Source organism: Halichoerus grypus, chromosome 8 (assembly GCF_964656455.1).
Source record: "Halichoerus grypus chromosome 8, mHalGry1.hap1.1, whole genome shotgun sequence".
In the NCBI taxonomy this organism is placed as follows: Eukaryota; Metazoa; Chordata; class Mammalia; order Carnivora; family Phocidae; genus Halichoerus; species Halichoerus grypus.
The window spans coordinates 54,938,660-54,962,312 of NC_135719.1; the positions used below are offsets into that span (position 1 = coordinate 54,938,660).

Here is a 23,653-nt window from a genome sequence, read left to right on the forward strand (position 1 = left end):
TTGTTCATTGTCTGTGAAGTCAGTCTATTTAAATTCGGTTAAGATAATAAAAATTAGATTATTTCATTGGATTTGGTGATTCATAGCATGTTATTGGAGAGATTACACCAAATTTTGACATCTCATAGCCAAGGCCTTGGATTTTGCAGTCAGATTTCTAACCTGCCAGTCACAGAGAGGTGGGGGAAGCCTTACTGGGAATAGTGAGGATGCAAGGGGATGCGAGGTCTATACTAGTTCGTATGTAGTGAGAAGTGGGGGTTTTATGCACCAGTTCTACGTTGGACAGAGAATATGAATGGTAAATATTTCCTTCTTCCTGGACTGGATGATTGAGAGTTAACTAGAACTATTTCCTGCTTGAGGTGGTATCACAATATATGTATTATTTATACTTGCCCCTTCCTACAGCAAAACAAAAGCAAGAGGTTGGCATGCAAAAGAACTGGAAGAAAGGCAATAGATTTAAAGCCAATCTCTGTTTTAAATAGGCTGAATATTCTACACCAATGATTCATTCTTTGTGAAAGAATATGCTGTTTGGCCTTTTCAGGGGAACTACAGTGCATCCTATGATTTAGCATCACAATGAGGGCTTATTCATTAGTTGAACAAAGGCTTTTTCTAGAAATGGGGATTATATTGTCGGTAATTTTAGAGGGAAAATGTCATTGTCCATTTTCATCGTTAATGTGTTGATCAGGGTAAATAGGGTCTTTTAGAAGTTTTGAAAGTATATAGGAAAAATTTTATACTTGATTCCTTTTTTTTTCTGTTGGGACAGTTTTGTGCTAACAGAATTTGAAGCATATATAAATACTGTTTTGTTGGTTTGGAAATGTCTTTTTTATCTTAAATATTAAACTGTCAAAAAGAATGTCTCTAGTTTATGATATATAAAATATAATTTATAAAGAGATAAAACACTACATTTTTCTTTTTAGATATTCTAATTTTTCTAAAATTTTAAAGCATGGTGTAGTAAATAATAGTTTTATTATTTTTCATTCCCCTATACATTTATAAGTAATAATTAGAGTTTTAGTATATTTAATAAGAGGGTATTAGTATTTTCTGTATTTAACATTTTTAAAGGTTGGGAACAATTGTAATTTTCCCCATTGATATTAAGATCACTTTGCACAGTTTCAGCTGGCATGGTCACTTGTACTGCTGCCTCTATTGTGGCAAAGCAAGGAGTGCCTGTAGTTAACTGGGCAGATTGGATCGAGAGCGGACTCTGCACATACAGTGCCATTGCCAGGTAGCATAAAGGAATGCTAGAGGTTACAGGTGATTATTTTTGAGTGACAATAGTCATAGTTACTGGTTTTCTCTGGGCCCATTCAGTTGCAGGGGTGCAGGTGGAAGGTTCATTTTAAAGAGGATTTGGGTGAGAGGTGGGATTGGGGGGCAAGGAAGTTTTAAGCAATACAGTGAAGTAATTATGATAATAATTGACTACTGGATTTAAGCTGAATAAACAGAAGGAAGAGAATATCCAATGATAGATAGTGAACAAGGTGGTAACATCGGTAGATTGAAAGGTCTTGGTGTTGCAGGATTGTTGGAGGGAATTTTCAGAAAAGATAATTGGTGGAAAGAAAGTAGGATGTGCAAGTTGAGATTATTAATGGGTTTCAGTTGTTAGTAATGGCAGGTTCAAAAGAATGACTATTAAGTGAGAACTTGATGTAGGAGAAGATCATTGGAGAAAAGGTGGTGTAAGTGTACTGGAAGAATCATCGATATTATTGTTGGAATCACTAAGAATTATATTGGGGTGAATCATCGATATTATTGTTGGAATCACTAAGAATTATATTGGGGTGATGTCAGAGAGATAGGAGCTAAAAATAAGGAAATAAAGGGAAGAAGTGACCTGGAGGCAGCAAATGCCTGTAATGAGTTAGAGTAGTTGCATGACTACAAAAAGCTAAGTCACAATGAGAATAGTCTTGATGGTCCTAAGGCAGAAAGTGGTAAATGGTTATGAGTGTTTAGTGACGTGAGGGGCGGGGGAATGTTTTCCCAGCAATAGGAAGAGTTCTTGGGTTCCCCCCTTGATTCTTGCTGGAGTTCTCCTGATGAAGTTGAGCAATACAGCAGGAGTCTCTTGACCTCTGATGATGGACCAGAGGAGGTGGTTTTCTGAAATGTCAGTATTCTCTTGGTTCCAGCCAAATGCAACTTATTGGAGGTGCGATGGGGCAGAGCAATCTTATTTTAGGCCGCTTTATCCCCCTGGGGAATGATGGCCTTCAAGGTGGTGGTTCTGTTCTTAAATTTCTGCTAGCTTCCTTTCAACCGCTGCTGTTAGCCTATAGGTGGTGTGCTATTATACTAGTATTTGTTTGACTTCTAGAAATCCATTCTAATATCTGCTATATATACAATGTCAACAAATATATGTGTGTGTATACTTGTATATGTTTATTTGTCTATAACTATATTAGCTTTATATATTATACAATGTAGGTGAGATACCCATTGAGCAGTACGTGTTTGAGTACCCTAATCTTAATGTTCAAATGCTCAGTATCAATGCCAATATATTGATGACAACAGTGTCAGTGTGTCTAGTATTACTAATAACTGGAAAGTATTTATATTTTATTGGATTACTATATAATAAGGACTGCTGAATATGTATAAATCAGACACGTATATTCTTCTTTGGCTTCCGTTATCATCATACTACAGAGAATGATGTTACAGTTGTTTAAGACAGGGGTATTTTTGTTTTGTTCCTGAATTCAGTAAGATACTCATTTAAATGCTGTGCATGTTTACTGGTTCAAGTGTTTGGAAGTATAAAATTCTCACTTCCAGAAATACTTTGTAGTAGCTCTTTTGTGCCTGTGTAGAAACAGATTCAAAATATATTTCTTAGTATGTTTTTTTTTTTAAAGATTTTATTTATTTATTAGAGAGAATGAGCATGAGCGGGGGGAGGGACAGGAGGAGAGGGAATAGCAGACTCTGCTGAGCAGGGAGCTGGACTCAGAGCTCGATTCCAGGACCCCAAGATCACGACCTGAGCCGAAGTCAGATGTCCAACCAACTGAGCCACCCGGGTGCCCCAATTAGTATGTTTTGAATGGAGGTGTATCCTAATTCCTGTCATGGTCAGATTATGATACTTGTTTTTCTCAAATTTGAAGAATATCAAGATATCAACTGATTTATATATTGAAGTATTATAATTGAACTAAATTATGTATTGAAGCAAAAATGTTATTTTGACATATTTGTTATGTGGTGGACTTATAACCACATTGCTAACAAGCTTCACAGCTCTTTTTACTTTTTAAAACTGAAAATCTTGCATTGAGTAAATCTTCTTAAACTGTTCGAACAGTGATAACATTTCTCTAAGCATGTGAAGTATTTTACCTGGGTGTTATAGAGTTTATGAGTTTCTGTCTTTAGCTAAAAGTGGAATTATCGTGTCCATGAGTCTTCAGCTTAACTGTATGTCTCATTTTTTGGCAAAAGTTCTATCTGGGGATGAGTGAAAACTAGTTATAAATGAAAACATTCAGAAAATGATAATAAATACTAATACTGCTAAAGAATTTCTGATATGCTAGTCTAAGATTATTTTGGCACTGTCTGTGATTGGAAAAATTTGCCAAATGCCATTGGAGAGCAGATACAAAATGAGTTTTTCTCTCTTTGACGAACATTTTCACCATCTATTAAGGCAGTGCTAACTGCAGTACCAAAAAGCCCCCAAATTCAGTGGCAAAATGCACTAAAAGCTCATTTCTCACTATCTAACAATTTAAGGTGAGTATTCCTCATCAGGCAGCTTTTCTTCAATAAGTAATTCAGGAATCCAGGGTACTTTATTTCATGCTGTTCCCAGGTTGTCTCCCACCAGCCATTTGGAAGGGGAAAAGAGCATGGAGGATCCTGTCTCGTGCACTTCCCTACTGCTCATGTTCCTTCAACTTGAACTTGGTTATATATCACACCTAACTTGGAAGGGAGCTGGGAAATCCAGTGTAGCTTTGTATGCAGGATAATGAGGACCTGTTGGTCAATGCCTACCCAACTATGCCAAGAGAAAAATTATTTTTTTCAAATAAAATTTTTGAATAGTTAAAAACTTTTTTTTATTGGCTAAGCGATATACTGATATGAAGGGTTTTGGGGACATTTATGTATTTTGGTAAACAAATTATTCCCTCTGCCCCCATTATTCTTTCTTTTGTTCTTTCTTCTTTTCTTTTTGGTAATGGTGAGGCGTGTGGGATGAGGAGACCAGGTATGGTAGATGTTTAGGGAAAGTTCATCTGAAAATTGATTGTAATGATTTAATCACAGGGCTTGTCCTTTAAAAGGCTAATAAGTTAAATAGTTTTTTATTTGGGAGTGGTGTCATCGGTGTCCACGCTTGTGTGTCTGTGTTAATGTCTCTGTGTGAGAGATAGCAGTTTGAGTTTGGGGGTTATTAAGTTGGTTTTAAGAAATGTCATGATAAAATCAGAACTGTAGTTTGAAATAGTTCTTTTTTTAAAGTTTTAATTTTAATTCCCATATAGTTAACATACAGTGTTCTATTAGTCTCAGGTGTCAAAATAGCTCTTTTTTGTTTGTGTATTGGGAGATGTCTAATTCAACTATAAGAATTTCATCAAATGGTAAATATGCATTTATTTCACTGAACTTAAATTGGCCTAAGGTAAGTGGTAAAATAGATTCTTATTATCTTAAATACCGACTTAATGAACAAATCTAAATTAAGGCACCATAAACTGACCTGTTAGTGGAAAAATAAGAACATAACATATTAATTGAATAGTAAGTTAGTTGCTTATCACATTGGAACAGAAACTAAACTTTTGAAAATATATAAATTAGTTTCATCCATTTTTATATGGCAAAATATTTTATGTATCAGTAACTCTGAGTGTATTTTTTACTTACCTGCCTAGTTGCTGCCAGGGTCAGCAGAAGGATTCCTCCTCATATACATTGTTATCTTAAATAGATAAGCCATTTTCTTAGCCATGAGTTAAGGGAAAACAAGCCAGAGAATCAGTCCACATTCTTAATTACTGGAGTCTGGACTATCCTAGTACGGGGGTAAAATAAAATAGTACAAAATTATGGATGTATAAATGATATCAAACTATGAACATGGCTTTATAATAACAATTAAAATAAGTAGCAAAGTTCCAAGGGATCTAAATTCTGTTAACTAAAAAAGGTACTTAAGTATGTGTATAAACTTGCCTATGAATATGACTGTATATTTTTTCTTTGTTTATTAAAATGAGTGTTCTTGGCATGAAGGAACTTCTTCACCTGGTGGTTCAGGCAAGCTAGATTTTCAGGTTAAAATTATATTATCAGAGGAAGGTATTGTGGTGATTATAACCCCAAATCTTCTAGAAGGTGAGAATTGAAAATCTGGGCATATTACATTGGAAAACTTTTCAGCCTTTGTGGCAGATTCTTACTAGATACATGTTGGATGGTGTTATGTTTTTACTTTCTCAAAGTCAACCTTTGAAATGCTAAAATAATATACATATTAGGTTTTTTCTCATTTGGCACTTCAGTGCCACTTTGAAATCGTTTGTTCTACTAACATTGCAGTCTTTTAGTCCTAATTTTATTTTGAAAAATTTTAAACTTAAAAAAAGTTAAAAGAATTGTGCAATAAACACATAATATCCTTCTCCCAGATCTGCCATTAAAAAAAAAATTTTTTTTGCACCCCTCCAACACTTTTTGGGGAACTAGTTGAAAATAGGTTGTAGACATCATGAAACTTCATTGCTAAACACATCCGCTAAAGCACACACTCCCTAAGAATATGTACATTTTCTTTTTTTAAAGATTTTATTTATTTATTTGACAGAGAGAGACACAGCGAGAGAGGGAACACAAGCAGGGGGAGAGGGAGAGGAAGAGGCAGGCCTCCCGTCGAGCAGGGAGCCCTATGTGGGGCTCGATCCCAGGACCACAGGATCACGACCTGAGCCGAAGGCAGACACCCAATGACTGAGCCACCCAGGCGCCCCTGAATATGTACATTTTCATAAATAGCTATAGTAGTGTTTCACCCCTAAAAAAATTAGTTCAGTAATATCATTTACTATCCAGTCTGTAATAAAATTTCTCCAGTAGTCCTAAGAAAGCCTTTTTTGCATTTGTTTATTATGTCTCTTTTAGTGTCTTAATTACCAGGCTCCCCTACCCTTAGTTATCAACTTTTTCTGTTTTTTTTCTTTAAATGACATTGCCATTTTTTACTTGTCTAGGTCAGTGACTTATAGGATATTCTGCATTTTGTTGTGTCTGATTGTTTATTCATGATTAGATTCAGTGAACATATTTGGTCAATATTGTATAGGGAAAGCTGGGGATTCCTTACTGCATCACATCAGAGGCACATATTTTTCTGCTACTGGTCGTGCTTAGCTTGATTACTTGGTAAATGAAGTGAGAATTACTATATCTTTAGTGTGAAGGTACCGGTGTCCTTTATAATTAATAAATAATCTATGGAGTGATACTTTCAGAGACTCTGAATATCTTGTTACCTCATATCTTTCACCTTATGGTTTTAGTACCCATTAATGATCCTTACCTAAATCACTTTATACATGTGGAGTTATAATGTGGTAACATTTTAAGTGTATCATTTCACATTTATTGATTGGAATTTTACAGTTTTTGCAGTCTTGACCTCTGATAAAAAACTAAAGTTTAAGTCAGAACTGTTAGTATCAGTAAATGTAGGTTGTCCCATAACCCTTCCCTCTTAACTGCTAGATTAAATTTGTGTTGTACTATGTAATTAGCATTTCCAAAGAAATAGGTCACTAGTATCCACTTTAGGTTCTAGATTTTCTTAAGAAACTACCTGCAGTGTTTCTAATTATAATTCTTTTACTATATCTTAAGCTACTTAAGGATTTTGCAGTGCTTCCCCTCTCACCCATGTCTTGGTATTTTATCTTGACAGTTCTCTTAATTATGGTAACTTGATTATATTATAAAATATGTTCATGAATAAGAACCCTAGCAAGGGAGAAGTATGAAATTTGAGAGAGTGGAATAAGCTTTTAAATGACTAAACTAAAATGGAACAGCTATCTAGAAATAGAACCAATTCAGTTATGGATAAATTAATCACTGCTTAATTATAAAGGGAAAACAAATGATGATAAAATAGTTATTGGCTTATAAAGCACTCAATTGAATTACATTTTGAAGAAATTTAAAGCAGACATACTCTGCTTTTACTGTGCCATGAAGCATGTTTTTGGGTCACTTTTCCTTGAAGCCAGTTGGTATTCATTGAAGGAATTCAAGCTATGTAGAATATTATGTTAGTCTAACTGTAGTTCAGCTTGGGTTGTACATTTGCAGCATAGGAAATTTAATGTGTTTGGAGGGAAAGTTATAAATGACGAAATGAAGTAAATTGCAGTATTAACATACTTTATATATCCGAAGCAGGAAAGGTTGGGAAAGTTAAACCTAGAATGAAGAATGATTATTGTCCTTTTTTTAGAATTCACAAATCATCTATATGACAAAAATCTAGAGACCAGTGATGTTTTATTGGGGGAGAACTTGCAAACCTGCCAGCTTTTAAAATGAGGATGCTCAGTAAGCATCTATGGCTTTCGTTAATTGTGACGGTTAATTTTTCATTTATAAGATAATTAGTAATCTCTAAACAAATGATAGTAATGACCTTACTTCTTTGTGTTTTAGACTATCCCCATAAATATGGTCCACAGGGGGGCTGTGCAGATCATTCAGTATTTGAAAGGATGAGGAAGTACCAGATGACTGGTGTAGAGGAAGTAACACAGGTAAGGATTTTAATACTAGCTTGCATTTAAGAAATGGAAATGAGCCTGGGCATGTGTTTCTGCATTAAAAATGTATATTCTAGAATTTCTGAAAGATTTATACCACTGTGGGGAAATAATTTATATTTTTTAATGTTCAAAAGGCTAGGTAACTTGCCTATAATAAAGACATGGTGCTGAGATTGGAATGTGTGACTCAAAAAACGTGTGACTCAAAAAACATTAAGTTACATGTCCAAAATATACTCTGTCTTACATGTTTTGTTGTCAAGTTATGAAAAATTTAGTCTGAACATGTGTTTTGTATAAATGTAAGTATTTGTATTAGTATGAAAATTAGAGCGACCAAATTCCCCTGGTTTGCCTGGGACTTCTCTAGTTTAACACTAAAAATCATGTGTTCCTAAGCAAACTGAGATGGTTAGGCACTATAATAAAAATCACAAGGCTTTTGATACACACACACACACACACACACACACACACTACACACGTTTGTTTATTTGTCTAATTAATTGATTTTTAAAGTAATCTCTATGTCCAGTGTGGGGCTCCAACTCTGCTTTTGATATATTAAGTTTTTTCACCATTTGACTATTGTTTTTTTACTCTTTTTTTGACCTTTTTATTTTTTTTTTATTTTTATTTTTTATTTTTTTTTTTAAAGATTTTATTTATTTATTTGACAGAGAGAGAGAGACAGTGAGAGAGGGAACACAAGCAGGGGAACTGGGAGAGGGAGAAGCAGGCTCCCCGCTGAGCAAGGAGCCCGATGCGGGGCTTGATCCCAGGACCCTGGGATCATGACCTGAGCCGAAGGCAGACGCTTAACGACTGAGCCACCCAGGCACCCTTTTTTTGACCTTTTTAAAAATAGTTAATTCAAAGGGCGCCTGGGTGGCTCAGTCGTTAAGCGTCTGCCTTTGGCTCGGGTCGTGATCTCAGGGTCCTGGGATCAAGTCCCACATCGGGCTCCCTGCTCAGCGGGAAGCCTGCTTATCCCTCTCCCACTCCCCCCACTTGTGTTCCCTCTCTCGCTGTCTCTCTCTCTCTCTGTCAAAAAATAAATAAAATCTTAAAAAAATAGTTAATTCAAAACACAGATTTAAAATTAAAAATTTATTTTTATGGTAAAACATTTATTATGTATTTTGGCATCTTTTCTAAAAGTAGTAAGATGGAGTAATGTTGCTTGAGTTTCTTGAGTCACAAATGCAGATATGTGTATTTCTTGATCTGCAGAATGGCACAAATAATTCCATTTCAGGTGCATCTTTCAAGTACAAGTGAGATTTTATTCTTGTACTTGTTGAATAATTATGTGTCAATCTTCTGCCATATGTCAGAGACTGGTAGGTTCTGGGAGTATGTGGAGATGAACATGAAAGCTTGTTCTCAAAAAATTAATAACACTTGACCCTTGAACAACATGGTGCTGACCTTTGTGCAGTTGAAAATCTGCATATAACTTTTAACTTCCCAAAAACTTAACTACTGATAGCCTCCTGTTGATTGGATACCTTATTGTATCCATTCAGTAAGACTGTTATGAACAGTTAATGAACAGTTAGTTAAAGTATTTTATATGTTATATGTATTATATACTGTATTCTTATAATAAAGTAAGCTAGATAAAAAAATGTTATTAAGAAAATTATAAGGAAGAGAAAATACACTTACAGTATGGTAGTTTATGTATGGAAAAAATTGCATATTAGTGGACTCACACAGTTTAGACCCATGAACGGTTTCTTCAAGGGTCAGTTGTAGTTTAATTGGTGACACAGAGAAACAATTGAGAGTGGTAAGAGATAGAAGAGGATTAAGCATAGGGTGGTACTGTACACAAATGAGTAGTAGTTAATCTAGCCTATGAAGTATTTGAGGACAATAATTAGAAATTAAAAGAATAAGCAGAAGTTAGGTTGACTGTGAAGAGCTAGGAAGACAGGAGGAACAGAGAGATAGCAAGACCAGTAAAGAATTTTTAATTCCAGGGTAGGGTACAAAACTAGAGACTGGGAAACTAATTTGAAGTGTTTCAGTTACTCAATTGAGAATAGTGGCTTGTGGGTGCTTGGGTGGCCCAGTTGTTAAGTGTCTGCCTTTGGCTCAGGTCATTTGGGATCGAGCCCCACATCAGGCTCCCTGCTCAGTGGAAAGCCTGCTTCTCCCTCTCCCACTTCCCCCTGCTTGTATTCCCTCTCTCACTGTCTCTCTCTCTCTCTGTCAAATAAATAAATAAAATCTTAAAAAAAAAAAAAAGAATAGTGGCTTGTACTAAGGTATTGGTAATGTGGATAAAGAGGACAAGACTACAGAATACTAAATATAAGAGAGTTTAGCAGTGGCTAGATATAACATTCATATACAAAAGTAGGTTGCATTTCTTTGTATCAGCAGACTACCAGAAAAAGAGGACATCATTAATAATAGTATCAAGAATATCATGATTTGAAGAATCAGTGTAACAAGGAATTACAAGCCTGTATAAGGAAAATTATAAAACTTCAGAAGAAAAGTTAAAGAAGATTGATTTTAAATAAATGGAGAGATATACCATAGTTGTGGAAAATAATACCTAATACCATAAAAACATCAATTTTCCCCATATTGATTTGTAGGTTCACTGCAATTCCAATATAAATTACAACACGGTTATTCACAGCATAATGGTGGGTTGAAAATGTTATAGAGAAAAGTATGTTATAGAGAAAAGTAAAGGCTAAGAAGAAGTAGGGCCCACCCTAAAGGTGGTGAGCAGGAAAGAGGGATTTACCCTGGAAGATATTGAAACTTATTATAATAATTGAGAGTATGATATTAGCATAGGATGAACAAGTTGACCAGAGGAATGAAATTGAGCGCTCAGAAGAAGACCGATACATGTGTGAAACTTTGTTATATAGTAGAGGTAGAAGCTCAAATCAGTGAGGAAAAGTAGAGATCATTGAATAATTGGAGCCAGAAAAAAATGTCCATTTGGAAAAAAATGAAGTTAGGTCTCCATCTTATATTATATTTAAAACAAAACAAAACTCCAGGTATATTAAAGTATTAAATGTCTAAAATGAAAAATGTGAAATGCTTAGTGGAAAAAGTAGGTGGAGATTTTCCTTCTAGCTGTGATGGAGTAACTGGTAATCCAACTAGACCTCCTGTAAATATATGAAGACTGAACTGAACAAAATATTTGAAACAATTATTTTCAAAACATTGGACAATAGGCAGTGAAGGACTGAGATCCCCGAGAGGGTAGAAATAAGTCTCTCTGTGATTTCCCTGATTTTTTTGACTGGAGGCAAATTTTTAGGTATGGCACAGGGGAAGGGGATCTTGAGAAGAGTGAGAAGTACATAGCAATTCTGCTGAGTTGAAGACAGGTCAAAGTTTAGGAAGGCTTAGGTATCTGGTCTTAGGACAGAGTACCCGAGAAGAGAGGACTACACTAGGAAAAAGCTCCAGATATCTGGACAGGGGTTACCCTGAGTCTTAGCTGTAAACTAACCTGTGTGTGCAGAGGGTGAGGGTTGTATTAGACAATTACCAGGAAGGACAAACTATTGGAAAGTATATAAATTGAACAACTGTAAGAAATTACACTTGGTAGAGATCCCAAGCCATGGTAGGAGTGGGTTGACCTCATCTAAAGACTACTTCAAACCTGCCTTTATTAAGCTGAAAAATCAAGCTTGAAAAAGATCAAAGTGATTTTTAAGTAAATTAGTTCCCTGTCAGAATAAAGCTCAATAATATTTGTTAAAGGAGGACACAGAATGCAGATACTTAACAATGTAAACATTCATTACGTCTAACATTCAAAAAACATTACTAGATGACAAAAAGATGAAAAATGTAATCTATAGTCAGGAGAAGAAAACACCCAGATAGAAACAGAACCAGAAATTACAGGCATTAGCACACAAGGACTTTAAAGCAACTATTATTAGTATGTTCAAAGAATTACAGAAAAACATGAAAACAGAGAATAAAAATTATAATAAAGAACCAAATGTAACTTAAAGAACTGTGAAAAGTACATTTTCTGAATTGAAAAATTTGATGGATGGACTTAAGAGCAAATTAGTTATTGCAGAAGCTAACATAAGAAAACATGAATAAAGGACAATAAAACAATAGAAATAACCCAAATCTAAGCACAGAGAGAAAATAATTGGGAGTCCAAGGAGGAGGGAATGTAGAACAAAGATTTGAAAAATTAATATTTCCAGAATTTTAAGATATGAAAAAAAGCCTAAGAAGCTCAGTGAAACTAAGGCAGGATAAACACAAAATCATACCAGGACACATTAAAATCAAATTACTGGGAATCACTAGAAATAAGAGGGGTGCCTGGCTGGCTCAGTCAGTGGAGCATGTGACTCTTGATTTCAGGGTTGAGTTCAATTCCCACATTGGGGGTAGAGATTACTTAAAAATAAAATCCTTTAAAAAAAAACAACAACAGCCACAGAAAGGAAGAATACTAAATATAAGAATATGTAAACATGTTTACATACAGGGAACAAATAATAAGAAAAACTGTTGCCTCCCCATCACACATTGCAAACTGAAGACATACATGGAATGACATCTTTAAAGTGTTGAAAGAAAAACTGTCAAACTAGGATTCTGTATTCTGTGAAGATAATATTAAAATATGAGTGCAAATTAAAGATCTTTTTTAGACAAAGCTGGGAGAATTTGCCTCTAGGAGATTTACATTGCAAGGAATGTTAAAGGATGTTTTTCAGGTAGAAAAGGATACCAGATGGAAATGTAGATTTATACAAAGAAGTGAAGAGCATAAAATAGTAAATACATAGGGGCGCCTGGGTGGCGCAGTCGGTTAAGCCTTTGATTCTTGGTTTTGGCTTAGGTGGGGATCTCAGGGTTGTGGGATCGAGCCCTGCATTGGCCTCCATGCTCTGTGTGGAGTCTGCTTGTGACTCTCTCTCCATCTGTCTTCCCCACTTCCCCCCTTCACATGCACGCCCTCTCTCTCTTTCAAAAATAAATAAATCTTTAAAAAGATAGTAAATACATAGGTAGAATATAAAGGACATTTTTATCATTTAAATATTTTCTTTAAGAGATAATTAAAATATTAATGTAAAATGTGTCTATAATATACGAAGAATCAAAATTTATGATAATGGCATGAAAGATAGGAGGAGGGAAAGTAGCAATATATTGTTGTTTCTTACACTATACAAGAAGTCGTATAATTTTGGCAGGTAGACTCTGCTATTAAAAAGTTGGGTATTGGAAACCTTAGTGCAGAGCTCAGCAACCTACAGCCCGTGGACCAGCTGCTTGTTTTTGTAAATAAAGTTTTATTGGAATGCAACCACAGTCATTCACAGGTGCATGTCTGTGGCTGCCTTTGCGCTACATTGGTAGAGTTGAGTAGTTGTAACAGAGACAGTGTGGCCCAAAAGTCTAAGTATTTACTATCGTCCTTTTAAGAAGATGTTTACAGTGATGTCCCCTGCCCTGGAGTTACCACTGAAAGAAAATCAAGGAGATATAGTTAACAGGTCAATAAAGGAAATCAAATGTGCAGTTGACCCTTGAAAACATGGATTTGAACTGCACAGGTCCTCTTATATGTGGATTTTTTTTCAGTAAATACTGTACAGTACATTAATTATAGCACTATAAATGTATTTTCTCTTACTAGCTTACTTTATATATGAATAAAGTATATAATATATATTGTATGCAAAATATATGTTAACTAGTTATTTTTTTTCAGTAAGGCTTCCAGTCAACAGCAGACTATTAGTATTTAAGTTTTTGGGAAGTCAAAAGTTATATGCAGATTTTCAACTGTGTGAGAGGTTGGCATCCCTAATCCCTGGGTTGTTCAAGGATCAACTGGAGTTTAAAATACTCAATTAATCCAAAAGAAGGTAGGAGAAAAAAAAAAGGAACAAGGAACATATAGGACAAATAGAAAATAAATAAAATAAGTTTAAATCTAACCATGCTGATGATTACATTAAATGTAAATGGACTACCCACATTAATTTAAAAAGCTGAGATGGTAAGAGTGATTAAAGCAAGACCAAATCTGTCTAAAAGAAATGTAGTTAAAAAAATTTTTTTTTAGATTTAAAGTCAATTAATTAACATATAATGTATTGTTAGTTTCAGAGGTAGAGGTCAGTGATTCATCAGTCTTATATAATACCAGTGTTCATTACATCACATGCCCTCCTTAATGTCCATCACCCAGTTATTCCATTCCCCCACCCCTTCCCCTCCAGCAACCTTCAGTTTGTTTCCTATGATTAAGAGTGTCTTATGGTTTGTCTCCCTCTCTGATTTCATCTTGTTTGATTTTTTTCCTCTCTTCCCCTATGATCCTCCATTTTGGTTCTTAAATTCCACATATGAGGAAGATAATATGATAATTGCCTTTCTCTGATTGACTTATTTTGTTTCACATAATACACTCTAGTTCCGTCCACATAGTTGCAAATGGCAAGATTTCATTTTTTTGATGGCTGAGTAGTATCCCATTGTGTGCGCGCGTGTGTGTATGCATATATACGTACGTGTATATGTATACGCACACGTACATACATATATATACACCATTATATACACACACATGCATATATATACACCATTGTATATCACATCTTCTTTATCCATTCAGATGTCAGTGGACATCTTGACTCTTTCTATAGTTTGGCTATTGTGGACATTGCTGCCATAATCGTTGGGGTAAATACCCAGTAGTGCAATTGCTGGATTGTAGGGTAGCTCTATTTTCAACTTTTTGAGGAGCCTCCATACTGTTTTCCAGAGTGGCTGTACCAGCTTGCATTCCCACCAGCAGTGTTAAGAGGGTTCCCCTTTCTCTGCATTCTCACCAACACCTGTTGTTTCCTGACTTGTTAATTTTAGCCATTCTGACTGCTGTGAGGTGGTATCTCATTGTGCTTTTGATTTGTATTTCCCTGATGCCAAGTGATGTTGAGCAATTATTTATGTGTCTGTTGGCCATTCGTATGTCGTCTTTGGAGAAATGTCTGTTCTTGTCTTCTGCCCATTTCTTGATTGGATTATTTGTTCTTTGGGTGTTGAGTTTGATAAGTTTTTTATAGATTTTGGATACTAGCCCTTTATCTGATAAGACATTTGCAAATACCTTCTCCCAATCTGTTGGTTGTCTTTTGGTTTTGTTGACTGTTTCCTTTGCTATGCAAAAGCTTTTTATCTTGATGAAGTCCCAATAGTTCGTTTTTGCCTTTTGTTTCCCTTGCCTTTGCAGACCTGTCTAGCAAGAAGTTGCTGCGGCCAAGGTGACAGAGGTTGCTGCCTGTGTTCTCTAGCATTTTGATGGGATTCTTGTCTCACATTTAGGTCTTTCATCCATTTTGAGTCTATTTTTGTGTGTGGTGTAAGGAAGTGGTCCAGTTTCATTCTTTGGCATGTGGCTGTCCAATTTTCCCAGCACCATTTGTTGAAGAACCTTTTTTCCTTTGGATATTCTTTCCTGCTTTGTTGAAGATTAGTTGACCATAGACTTGAGGGTCCATTTCTTGGTTCTCTGTTCTGTTCCATTGATCTATGTGTCTGTTTTTGTGTCAGTACCGTACTGTCTTGATGATTACAAGCTTTGTAATAGAGCTTGAAGTCTGGAATTGTGATGCCACCAGCTTTGGTTTTCTTTTTCAGCATTCCTTTGGCTATTTGGGGTCTTTTCTGGTTCCATACAAGTTTTAGGATTATTTGTTCTAGCTCTGTGAAAAAAGTTGATGGTATTTTTTTTGAAGATTTTATTTATTTATTTGAGAGAGAGAGTGCAAGTGAGAGAGCACAAGGAGGGGGAGCAGCAGAGGAAGAGGGAGAAGCAGACTCCCTGCTGAGCAGGGAGCCCAAGGTGGGGCTCTATCCCAGGACCCTGGGGTCATGACCTGAGCCAAAGGCAGATGCTTAACTGACTGAGCTACCCAGGCACCCCAAGTTGATGGTATTTTGATAGGGATTGCGTTGAATGTATAGATTGCCGTAGGTAGCATAGACATTTTAACAATATTTGTTCTTCCAATCCATGAGCATGGAACATTTTTCCATTTCTTTGTGTCTTCCTCTGTTTCTTTCATGAGTGTTCTATAGTTTTCTGAGTACAGATCCTTTGCTTCTTTGGTTAGGTTTATTCCTAGGTATCTTAGGGTTTTTGGTGCAATTGTAAATGGAATCGACTCCTTAATTTCTCTTTCTTCTGTCTCGTTGTTGGTGTATAGAAATGCAATTGGTTTTTGTGCATTGATTTTATTTCCTGCCATGTTGCTGAATTCCTGTATAAGTTTTAGCAATTTTAGGGTTTTCCACATGAAGTATCATGTCATTTGCAAAGAGTGAGGGTTTGACTTCTTTGCGGATTTGAATGCCTTTTATTTCTTTTGTTGTCTGAGGCTAGGACTTCTAGTACTATGTTGAACAACAGTGATGATAGTGGACATCCCTGCCGTGTTCCTGAGCTTAAAGGGAAAGCTCTTAGTTTTTCCCCAATGAGAATGATATTCACTGTTGGCTTTTCATATATGGCTTTTATGATATTGAAGTATGTTCCCTCTGACCCTACACTGTGAAGAGTTTTAATCAAGAAAGGATGCTGTACTTCGTCATATGCTTTTCCTACATCTATTGAGAGGATCATACAGTTCTTGTCCTTTCTTTTATTAATGTAGTGTATTATGTTGATTGATTTGCGGATGTTGAACCACCCTTGCAGCCCAGGGATAAATCCCACTTAGTCTTGGTGAATAATCCTTTTAATGTACTGTTGGATCCTGTTGGCTAGTATTTTGGTGAGAATTTTTGCATCCATGTTCATCAGGGATATTGGTCTGTAATTCTCCTTTTTGGTGGGGTCTTTGTCTTGTTTGGGGATCAAGGTGGTGCTGGCCTCATAGAAAGAGTTTGGAAGTTTTCCTTCCATTTCTATGTTTTGAAACAGCTTCAGAAGAATAGGTATTAATTCTTCTTTACATGTTTGGTAGAATTCCCCTGGGAAACCATCCGGTCCTGGACTCTTGTTTGTTGGGAGATTTTTGATTACTGCTTCAATTTCCTTGCTAAAAGAAATGCAGTTTAATGTAAAGACACAGATAGTTTAAAAGAATGGTAAAGCATGTATCATAAAATGCCAATCATAAGAATGTTAGAGTGACCATATTAATATTAAAGAATGTGTATCAGTTCACAGAATATTACTGTGGACAAGGAGGGACCTTTTACTTTATCATGGAGAAATAATCCTAAATGTTAGTTAATAATGCAGTTAGTAATAGAGCTGTGCAATACATTAAGCAAAAACTGACAAAACTGGAAGGATAAGTGGAAAAATCTACAAATTATAGTTGGAGGTACACTTATTTCTGAGTAGAGAAGTTGACTGATACGTTGATAGAGCAAGTAGACAGAAAACCAGTTAGGATATAGGACACTTGAACACCACTCTGAACCAACCTGACCTAATTGACATTTATAGAGCTCTCCACTCAAAAGTAGCAGATCTACATTCTTTTCAAGTGTGCATGAACATTTGCTAGCATATGCTAGGCTATAAAAGAAGTCTCAATACGTTCAAAAGGATTGAAATTATATAGAATAAGTTCTTGGGTGTTAAGGAAATTGAATTAGAAATCAGTAACAAAAAACCTGGAAAATTCTGAAATTTTTAGAAATTATGTCACATCAAATAATGCAGTTGGGAACTATTTTGAAGTGAATAACAAAAACACAAAATAATAAAATTTGTTAGATTCAGCTTAAGCTGAATAATCACTGAAAGAAAATTTAATGCAAGGAAAGTTAAAGGATGTTCTTTGGTTAGAAAAAGGATGGAAACCAGATGGAAATTTAAATCTATACAAAGAAGTGAAGAGTGCACAGGAAACATTTGCTAACAACAAAGAATGTGAAGTTTAAATGATCATATTAGAAAAGAAGAAAGTTCTAGAAATCAGTCACATAAGCTTCCACCTTAAAAAGCTAGACCGGGAAGTACAAATTAAACTCCAAGTAAATAGAAGGAATCAAGTAACAAGTAAGAGAGATATCAATGATATAAAAACAAGAGGAAATCAATAGAAAAGATTAACTGATAAACTTCCAGCTAGTCTGATCAAGAAATAAAGAGAAACCACAAATTAACAGTACCAGGAATGAAAGGGGATATTACTACACACATAAGTAGTTTAAATTTTGAGCACATTGAGCCAATAAATTTAACAGCCAATTTAATGGGCAAATTCCTTTACAGATACAAATTAAGAAAAACAGAAATAGAATAGTAGGTGTGTATATGATGATATTAGATTGATACTTAATAATTTTCCATCAAGGAGTGTTCAAGCCCAGATACCATTTCACAATAGAAGTCTAAGCATTTAAGAAAGAAAAAAATACCAATCTTATACAAAGCTCTTAAGAAAATAAAGGAGAACGGAAAACTTCTTAACACATTCTGTCAGAGCAGCATTACCCTGATGCCCACACCAGACAAAGACATTATAGGAAAACTAAACTACAAGCCAATATACCTTAGAAATATATATGCAAAATTTCTTAAACAAAATATTAACAAGTCAAACTCAGCAATATATAAAAGAAGATAACACATCATGATCATAGCATAATCAGGCAAGAAAAAGAAATGAAAGGCATACAGATTGTAAAGGAAATAAACTGCATTTATTTGTAGGTGACATTGAGAGTATGCTTAGAAAATCCTAATGAATCTAGGAAAAGGTATAAAATTAATAAGTAAATTTACCAAGGATATAGGATAGATACAAAGTCAGTATGAAAAAAATCATTCGTATTTTATAAAATACCAATGAACATTTAGAAAATGAAATTTAAAAAAACCCTCTAAAAATATCATTAAGAATATAAAATACTTAGAATAAATTTAATAAAATATGCACAAGACATAATATGAATGCTGTAAAACATTGCCAAGAAAAATTAACTGTCTAAATAAATGCAGAAATATACTGTGTTTATTGTTTGGAAGACTCAGTATGTCAGTTTTCCCCAAATTTTCAGTTTTCCCCAAATTGTTCTGTAGAGTCAGTCAGTGCAACCCCTATCGAAATCTCAATGGGGATTTATCTAGTAATTGATAAACTGATTCTCATAGTTAGGCTGAAATGTAAAGAACCTAGAATAGCCAAAAGAATTTTCAAAAAAGAACAAAGCTAGAGGATTTTGATTTTAAGCCACAGTAGTCAAGATAGTGTCCTCTTGACCTAAGGAGAGTGTCCATAGGGTCAGTTGATTTTCACAAAAGTCCCGAGAAAGAGCAGTGTGACAAATGGTACTGGCATAATTAATTGGATATCCATATAGAAAAAAAAAATGTCACTTTGGCATAGGCAACAATTTTTTAGGATACAAAAATACCCAACAAAATTTAATCAACTGGACTCTGTCAAATTAAAATCTCAAAAGACACAGTTAAGAAAATGTAAAAAGCCAATCAAAAACTAATGATGTAATGTATGGTGATTAACATAACATAATAAAAAAAATGAAAAAAAAAAAAGAAAATGTAAAAAGCCAGAGACTGTGCAAAAATGTCAGCAGTACATCTGACAAAAACTTCTCCAGAATATACAAAGAACTATTTTAACTTAAAAAAAATGCATGAGCTCCAGTTAAAAAATGGGCAAAGCATTTGAAAAGGTATTAAAAAATATTTTGGATTTTGGGGTAGAGAAATACTTTGAATATGACATAAAATCTTTTAACTATAAAAAATTGGATATATTTCACTCTATGAAAATTAAGAGTAAAAGACACCTTAAAGCAAAGATAGTTACAAACTTTGAGACAGTATTCACAATACATAAAACTAATAAGGAATTGTTTTCAAGAAATAGAGTAATCCTTTTCCTGTTTAGAACAGCTAATAAAAACCAACCTGGCCTCAAAATATAAAATTTTCTTTTGGTTAAAAGATTTTATTTATTTGAGAGAGAGCGTGCGCGTGTGTGCACGCACGAGCACGAGCTGGTGGGAGGGCCAGAGGAAGAGGGAGAAGCAGACTCCCTGCTGAGCAGGGAGCCAGATGTGGGGCTGAGCCACACAGGCACCCCGAAATACAATTTTTTTTTTTTTAAAGATTTTATTTATCCGACAGAGTGACAGCGAGAGAGGGAACACAAGCTAGGGGGAGTGGGAGAGGGAGAAGCATGCCTCCCGCCGAGCAGGGAGCCCGACGTGGGGCTCAATCCCAGGACCCTGGGATCATGACCTGAGCCAAAGGCAGACGCTTAACCGACTGAGCCACTCAGGCGCCCCATAAATCTTTTAAATATAAATATTTAAAAGTACCTATGTGTATGTTTATATGTGTGTCTGCATGTGCATGTTTGTGTGTGCGTTTGGAGGCATTGGAGAGAGAGCAAGGCTGTGAGGAATTATGGGGCTGGATCTTAGGAAAATATGAGAATGCCTAGACAAGTGAGCATGGCCTTTGGGGCATCTTTTCTCCAGGTGTATCTTCTAGTTCCCGATAAGGTAGCTGAGAGACTGAGAAGCTGAGTAGAACTCCGCAGATTCTTGAGGCTAAGGATAAAAATAGTACTTACGGCCTTCTCAGAAGGGCTTTAGGTTGGGATCTTGAAGGGCTACTCCCTGGGAGTAAGCATGAGTCAAAAAATGTCCTAACTCCTTCTGTCACAGGGATTAAAATTCTGTATCACAGCTGCTTAATGTCTAATTAGAGTAAGGTGATCTAGGATTACTAGTGCATCAAGCCTAACTGATTGCCAGAAGAAAAAATAAATCTTGTCTTGAGAAAGGTATCATCACCTGAAGCCTAAAATTGTATCTGAGGTTTTTCAATTACGTTGTCTGGCACTCAGTTAAAAATAATAAGCATATGAACAAACAAGACAACATGATGGAAGAACAAGAGGAGAAAAACTATTGTATATTAAACATCAGTGATACAAGAATAAATGACACAGAGTATACACCCTCAGAGAGCTTACATTCTAGCTGGGATGCCAGACATGTAAACAACCTAAAGTTTTCCAGATAATGAAATGATCAGATACAGACTTCAACATGGTCAAATACATAAAGATGGAATTTAAAATTATAGCAGAAAACTGAAAATGAAAAAAAAGAGCCTGATGAAAATTCTAGAATTGAAAAGTATAACAGCAGAAATTAAGAATTTGATGGGTTTAGAGCTGGATGGTATATCATAAGAAAACAGTGAACCACTAAGAAACAAAAGGATAGAAAAATACAAAAAAGATATAAGAGAGAAGGGATTCCTTAAAAAGGTCTAGCATATGTATAATTGATATCTCAGGGGGAAAAAAGTGAGAGTGAAATAGGGACAGATATGGCAGAAAGTTTTCCAAATATGATGGAGGATATCAACAAATTTGGTAAACCCTGCAATTAGAGTAGGATAAATACTTTCCAATGAAAGTAACACCCTAGCATATTATTAGAAAAGTCTAAGAACCAAAAGATATATACTCTTAAAAGCAACCAATAATAAAAGTCCAGTCACCTTCAAAGAAGCAGCAGTTGAAATGACAGCTCATTTTTCATTGGAGACTGTTGAAAACAGAAGACAGTGCAGTGTGCTGAAACTGAGTAATTGCCATCCTAGAATGCTGTACTCAATGAAAATAAATAAAGGTAAAATGAAGGCAGTAACTGAGAGAACAAACATGGAGTTGTCAAGGGAGAAGGAAAGTATAAAATGTGAGTGTAAATTTGGAATTGTGGCTTAAAATCTAATTTAATTTGAATTCTTCATTACTGTGTCATCAAAATTCACTTAAAATGGAGCTCTTAGATGTCAGCAAATGTTTAAGTGCTTGGGTTCAATAGCAGTGCTAATTCTTTAAACAAATACATACTGAATATCTACTGTTTGCCTGCCAAGTCTGTGTTAGGTGATAGCAGTATATCGAGAAGCAAACACAGAGGTAGTTTCTTCTTTCTGGAGCTCATATTCTAGTGGTTGAAGTAATGATGGTGGGCTAGGGACAGAAATTAAACCAATCACCACATAATAAACTAAAGTCGCACTATGTAAGGGACATGGGAATATGGTTCCGTGAGGTGGTATGATGGATAAATTGACCTTTGCTAAGTCTGAAGAGAGAAGTTAGCTAGGTCAGGAGAGACAATGGTAGTGTGTGCAGAGACTGCGTCAGGAGACAGACGATGCTGGAGGATTGGAAAGAAGGCCTGTTTAGTGTAGCACAGAGAGCAAGAGTTGAGTTCTGTGGTAGATAGTCTCTCTCTTTGAAATAATATAGAATGAGAAGAAACTGGGCAGGTAAGCAGAGACTGCAATGCTGATTTGGTGGCACATGTAAAGGATTTAGGGCTTTATCCTTAGAGCAGGAGGAAGCCTTGAAATCTATTGTACACGTGGGTAATATTTGCAAATTTGCATTTTGAAAAGATTGCATACAGTATGGAGAATAGAGTGAAGGCCAGTAGTGGATATGGATGGATTACATTGCTATTATTGCAGTATTCTAGGTAGTAAGTGATGGTAGCTTGGGCTGATGTGCGGGCGCCAGAGTTAATGGGCATATTCCCTAGGTATTTAGGGGATCGATCTGACAGCGCTCGGTAATAGATTGAGTATTAGAGGGAGATAGAAGAGGATATCAAAGTACTATAAACAACTATAAGACTTGCTTTATATTTAAATGATTACATATTAAAAGGTAGGTTTTGAAAATGTTTGAAAGAATTGCTTGAATAAATTACAGATCATCTATACAGTGGAATGTTATGAGGCTGAAAGCGAGGTTTATGAAGAATTTTTAACGGTGTGGGGGAATACCTGTGGTGTTCCATAATAAAATAGAATATGAAAGTCTACATAATGTGTGTTCTTAGCTATGTAAATTTATAATAATAGTGAAGCATACTAATTATCAGAATGACTTTTTTTGACATATAGACACCTCAAGAAGAACATGCTGTTAATGGTCCAGAACACCTGAGGAAAAAACGTACAACTTCAGCTGAAAGAAATACTTGTCAGCTTTATATTCAGACTGATCATCTGTTCTTTAAATATTATGGAACACGAGAAGCTGTGATTGCCCAGGTATTTATAATTTTGCTACTATTTTAGGAGTTCTCATACTGTTTCATTACACCTCTGTTTTCCTCTAAGAATTAAAAGTTAAGGCATATCCCTTTTTTGGAAAAAAAAAAAAAACATATTTTCAATAATTATAAAATATGTAGGATAAGTACACAGATGACTAAAAGACCAGGTAGGATATTTTAGAATCCTCCAAAACAGGTGTAAGAAAATGATTTCGTGAAGATGATGACATTGGAGCTTAGCTTTGAAAAGAGGGTGAAATTTTCAGCTGTGGTCCTAAAGGAGGGAAGAATAGAGGAATCATTCCAATGAGAAGTATTTAATTTCTGTTCTGTATTCCCATTGTACTTAGCACCTGTTTTTTGTTTTTTGTTTTTGTTTTTATTTTTGTTTTGTACTCAGCACTTTCAGAGTTGTGCTATTTGTGTTTTTTGTCTTCTCACCCTTATTAAAGTAAAAAGTTTTTGGAGAGACTCTTCAAAATATCCTTTCTGTTGAAGATTCCCAGTGACAGTTTGATAATGCATTTTGGCTCCAAATTTGATTTGAGACTAAGAGAATGTAGGTCCCACTAGTATAAATGGTGAACTCATTTTGATGGTGGTGATGAGCTTAATTTTAGATGTGTTTAAGAGCCAAGTGGTCATTCCTTAGGATATTGAAAATGTAGAGCTGG

The 23,653-nt window shown here is 35.3% G+C and overlaps 1 protein-coding gene across 3 annotated transcripts in view; it reads left to right on the forward strand.

The window, feature by feature from the left end:
• Positions 1-23,653, forward strand: part of ADAM10 (ADAM metallopeptidase domain 10) — a 135,460-nt gene that overhangs the window by 66,567 nt on the left and 45,240 nt on the right. For all 3 annotated transcript variants that reach the window (XM_036107032.2, XM_078079275.1, XM_036107034.2), the window contains exons 5-6: positions 7,744-7,844; positions 22,825-22,974. In XM_036107032.2, coding sequence (XP_035962925.1) covers positions 7,744-7,844; positions 22,825-22,974 — 251 coding nt within the window. The remainder of the gene's footprint in view (positions 1-7,743; positions 7,845-22,824; positions 22,975-23,653) is intronic.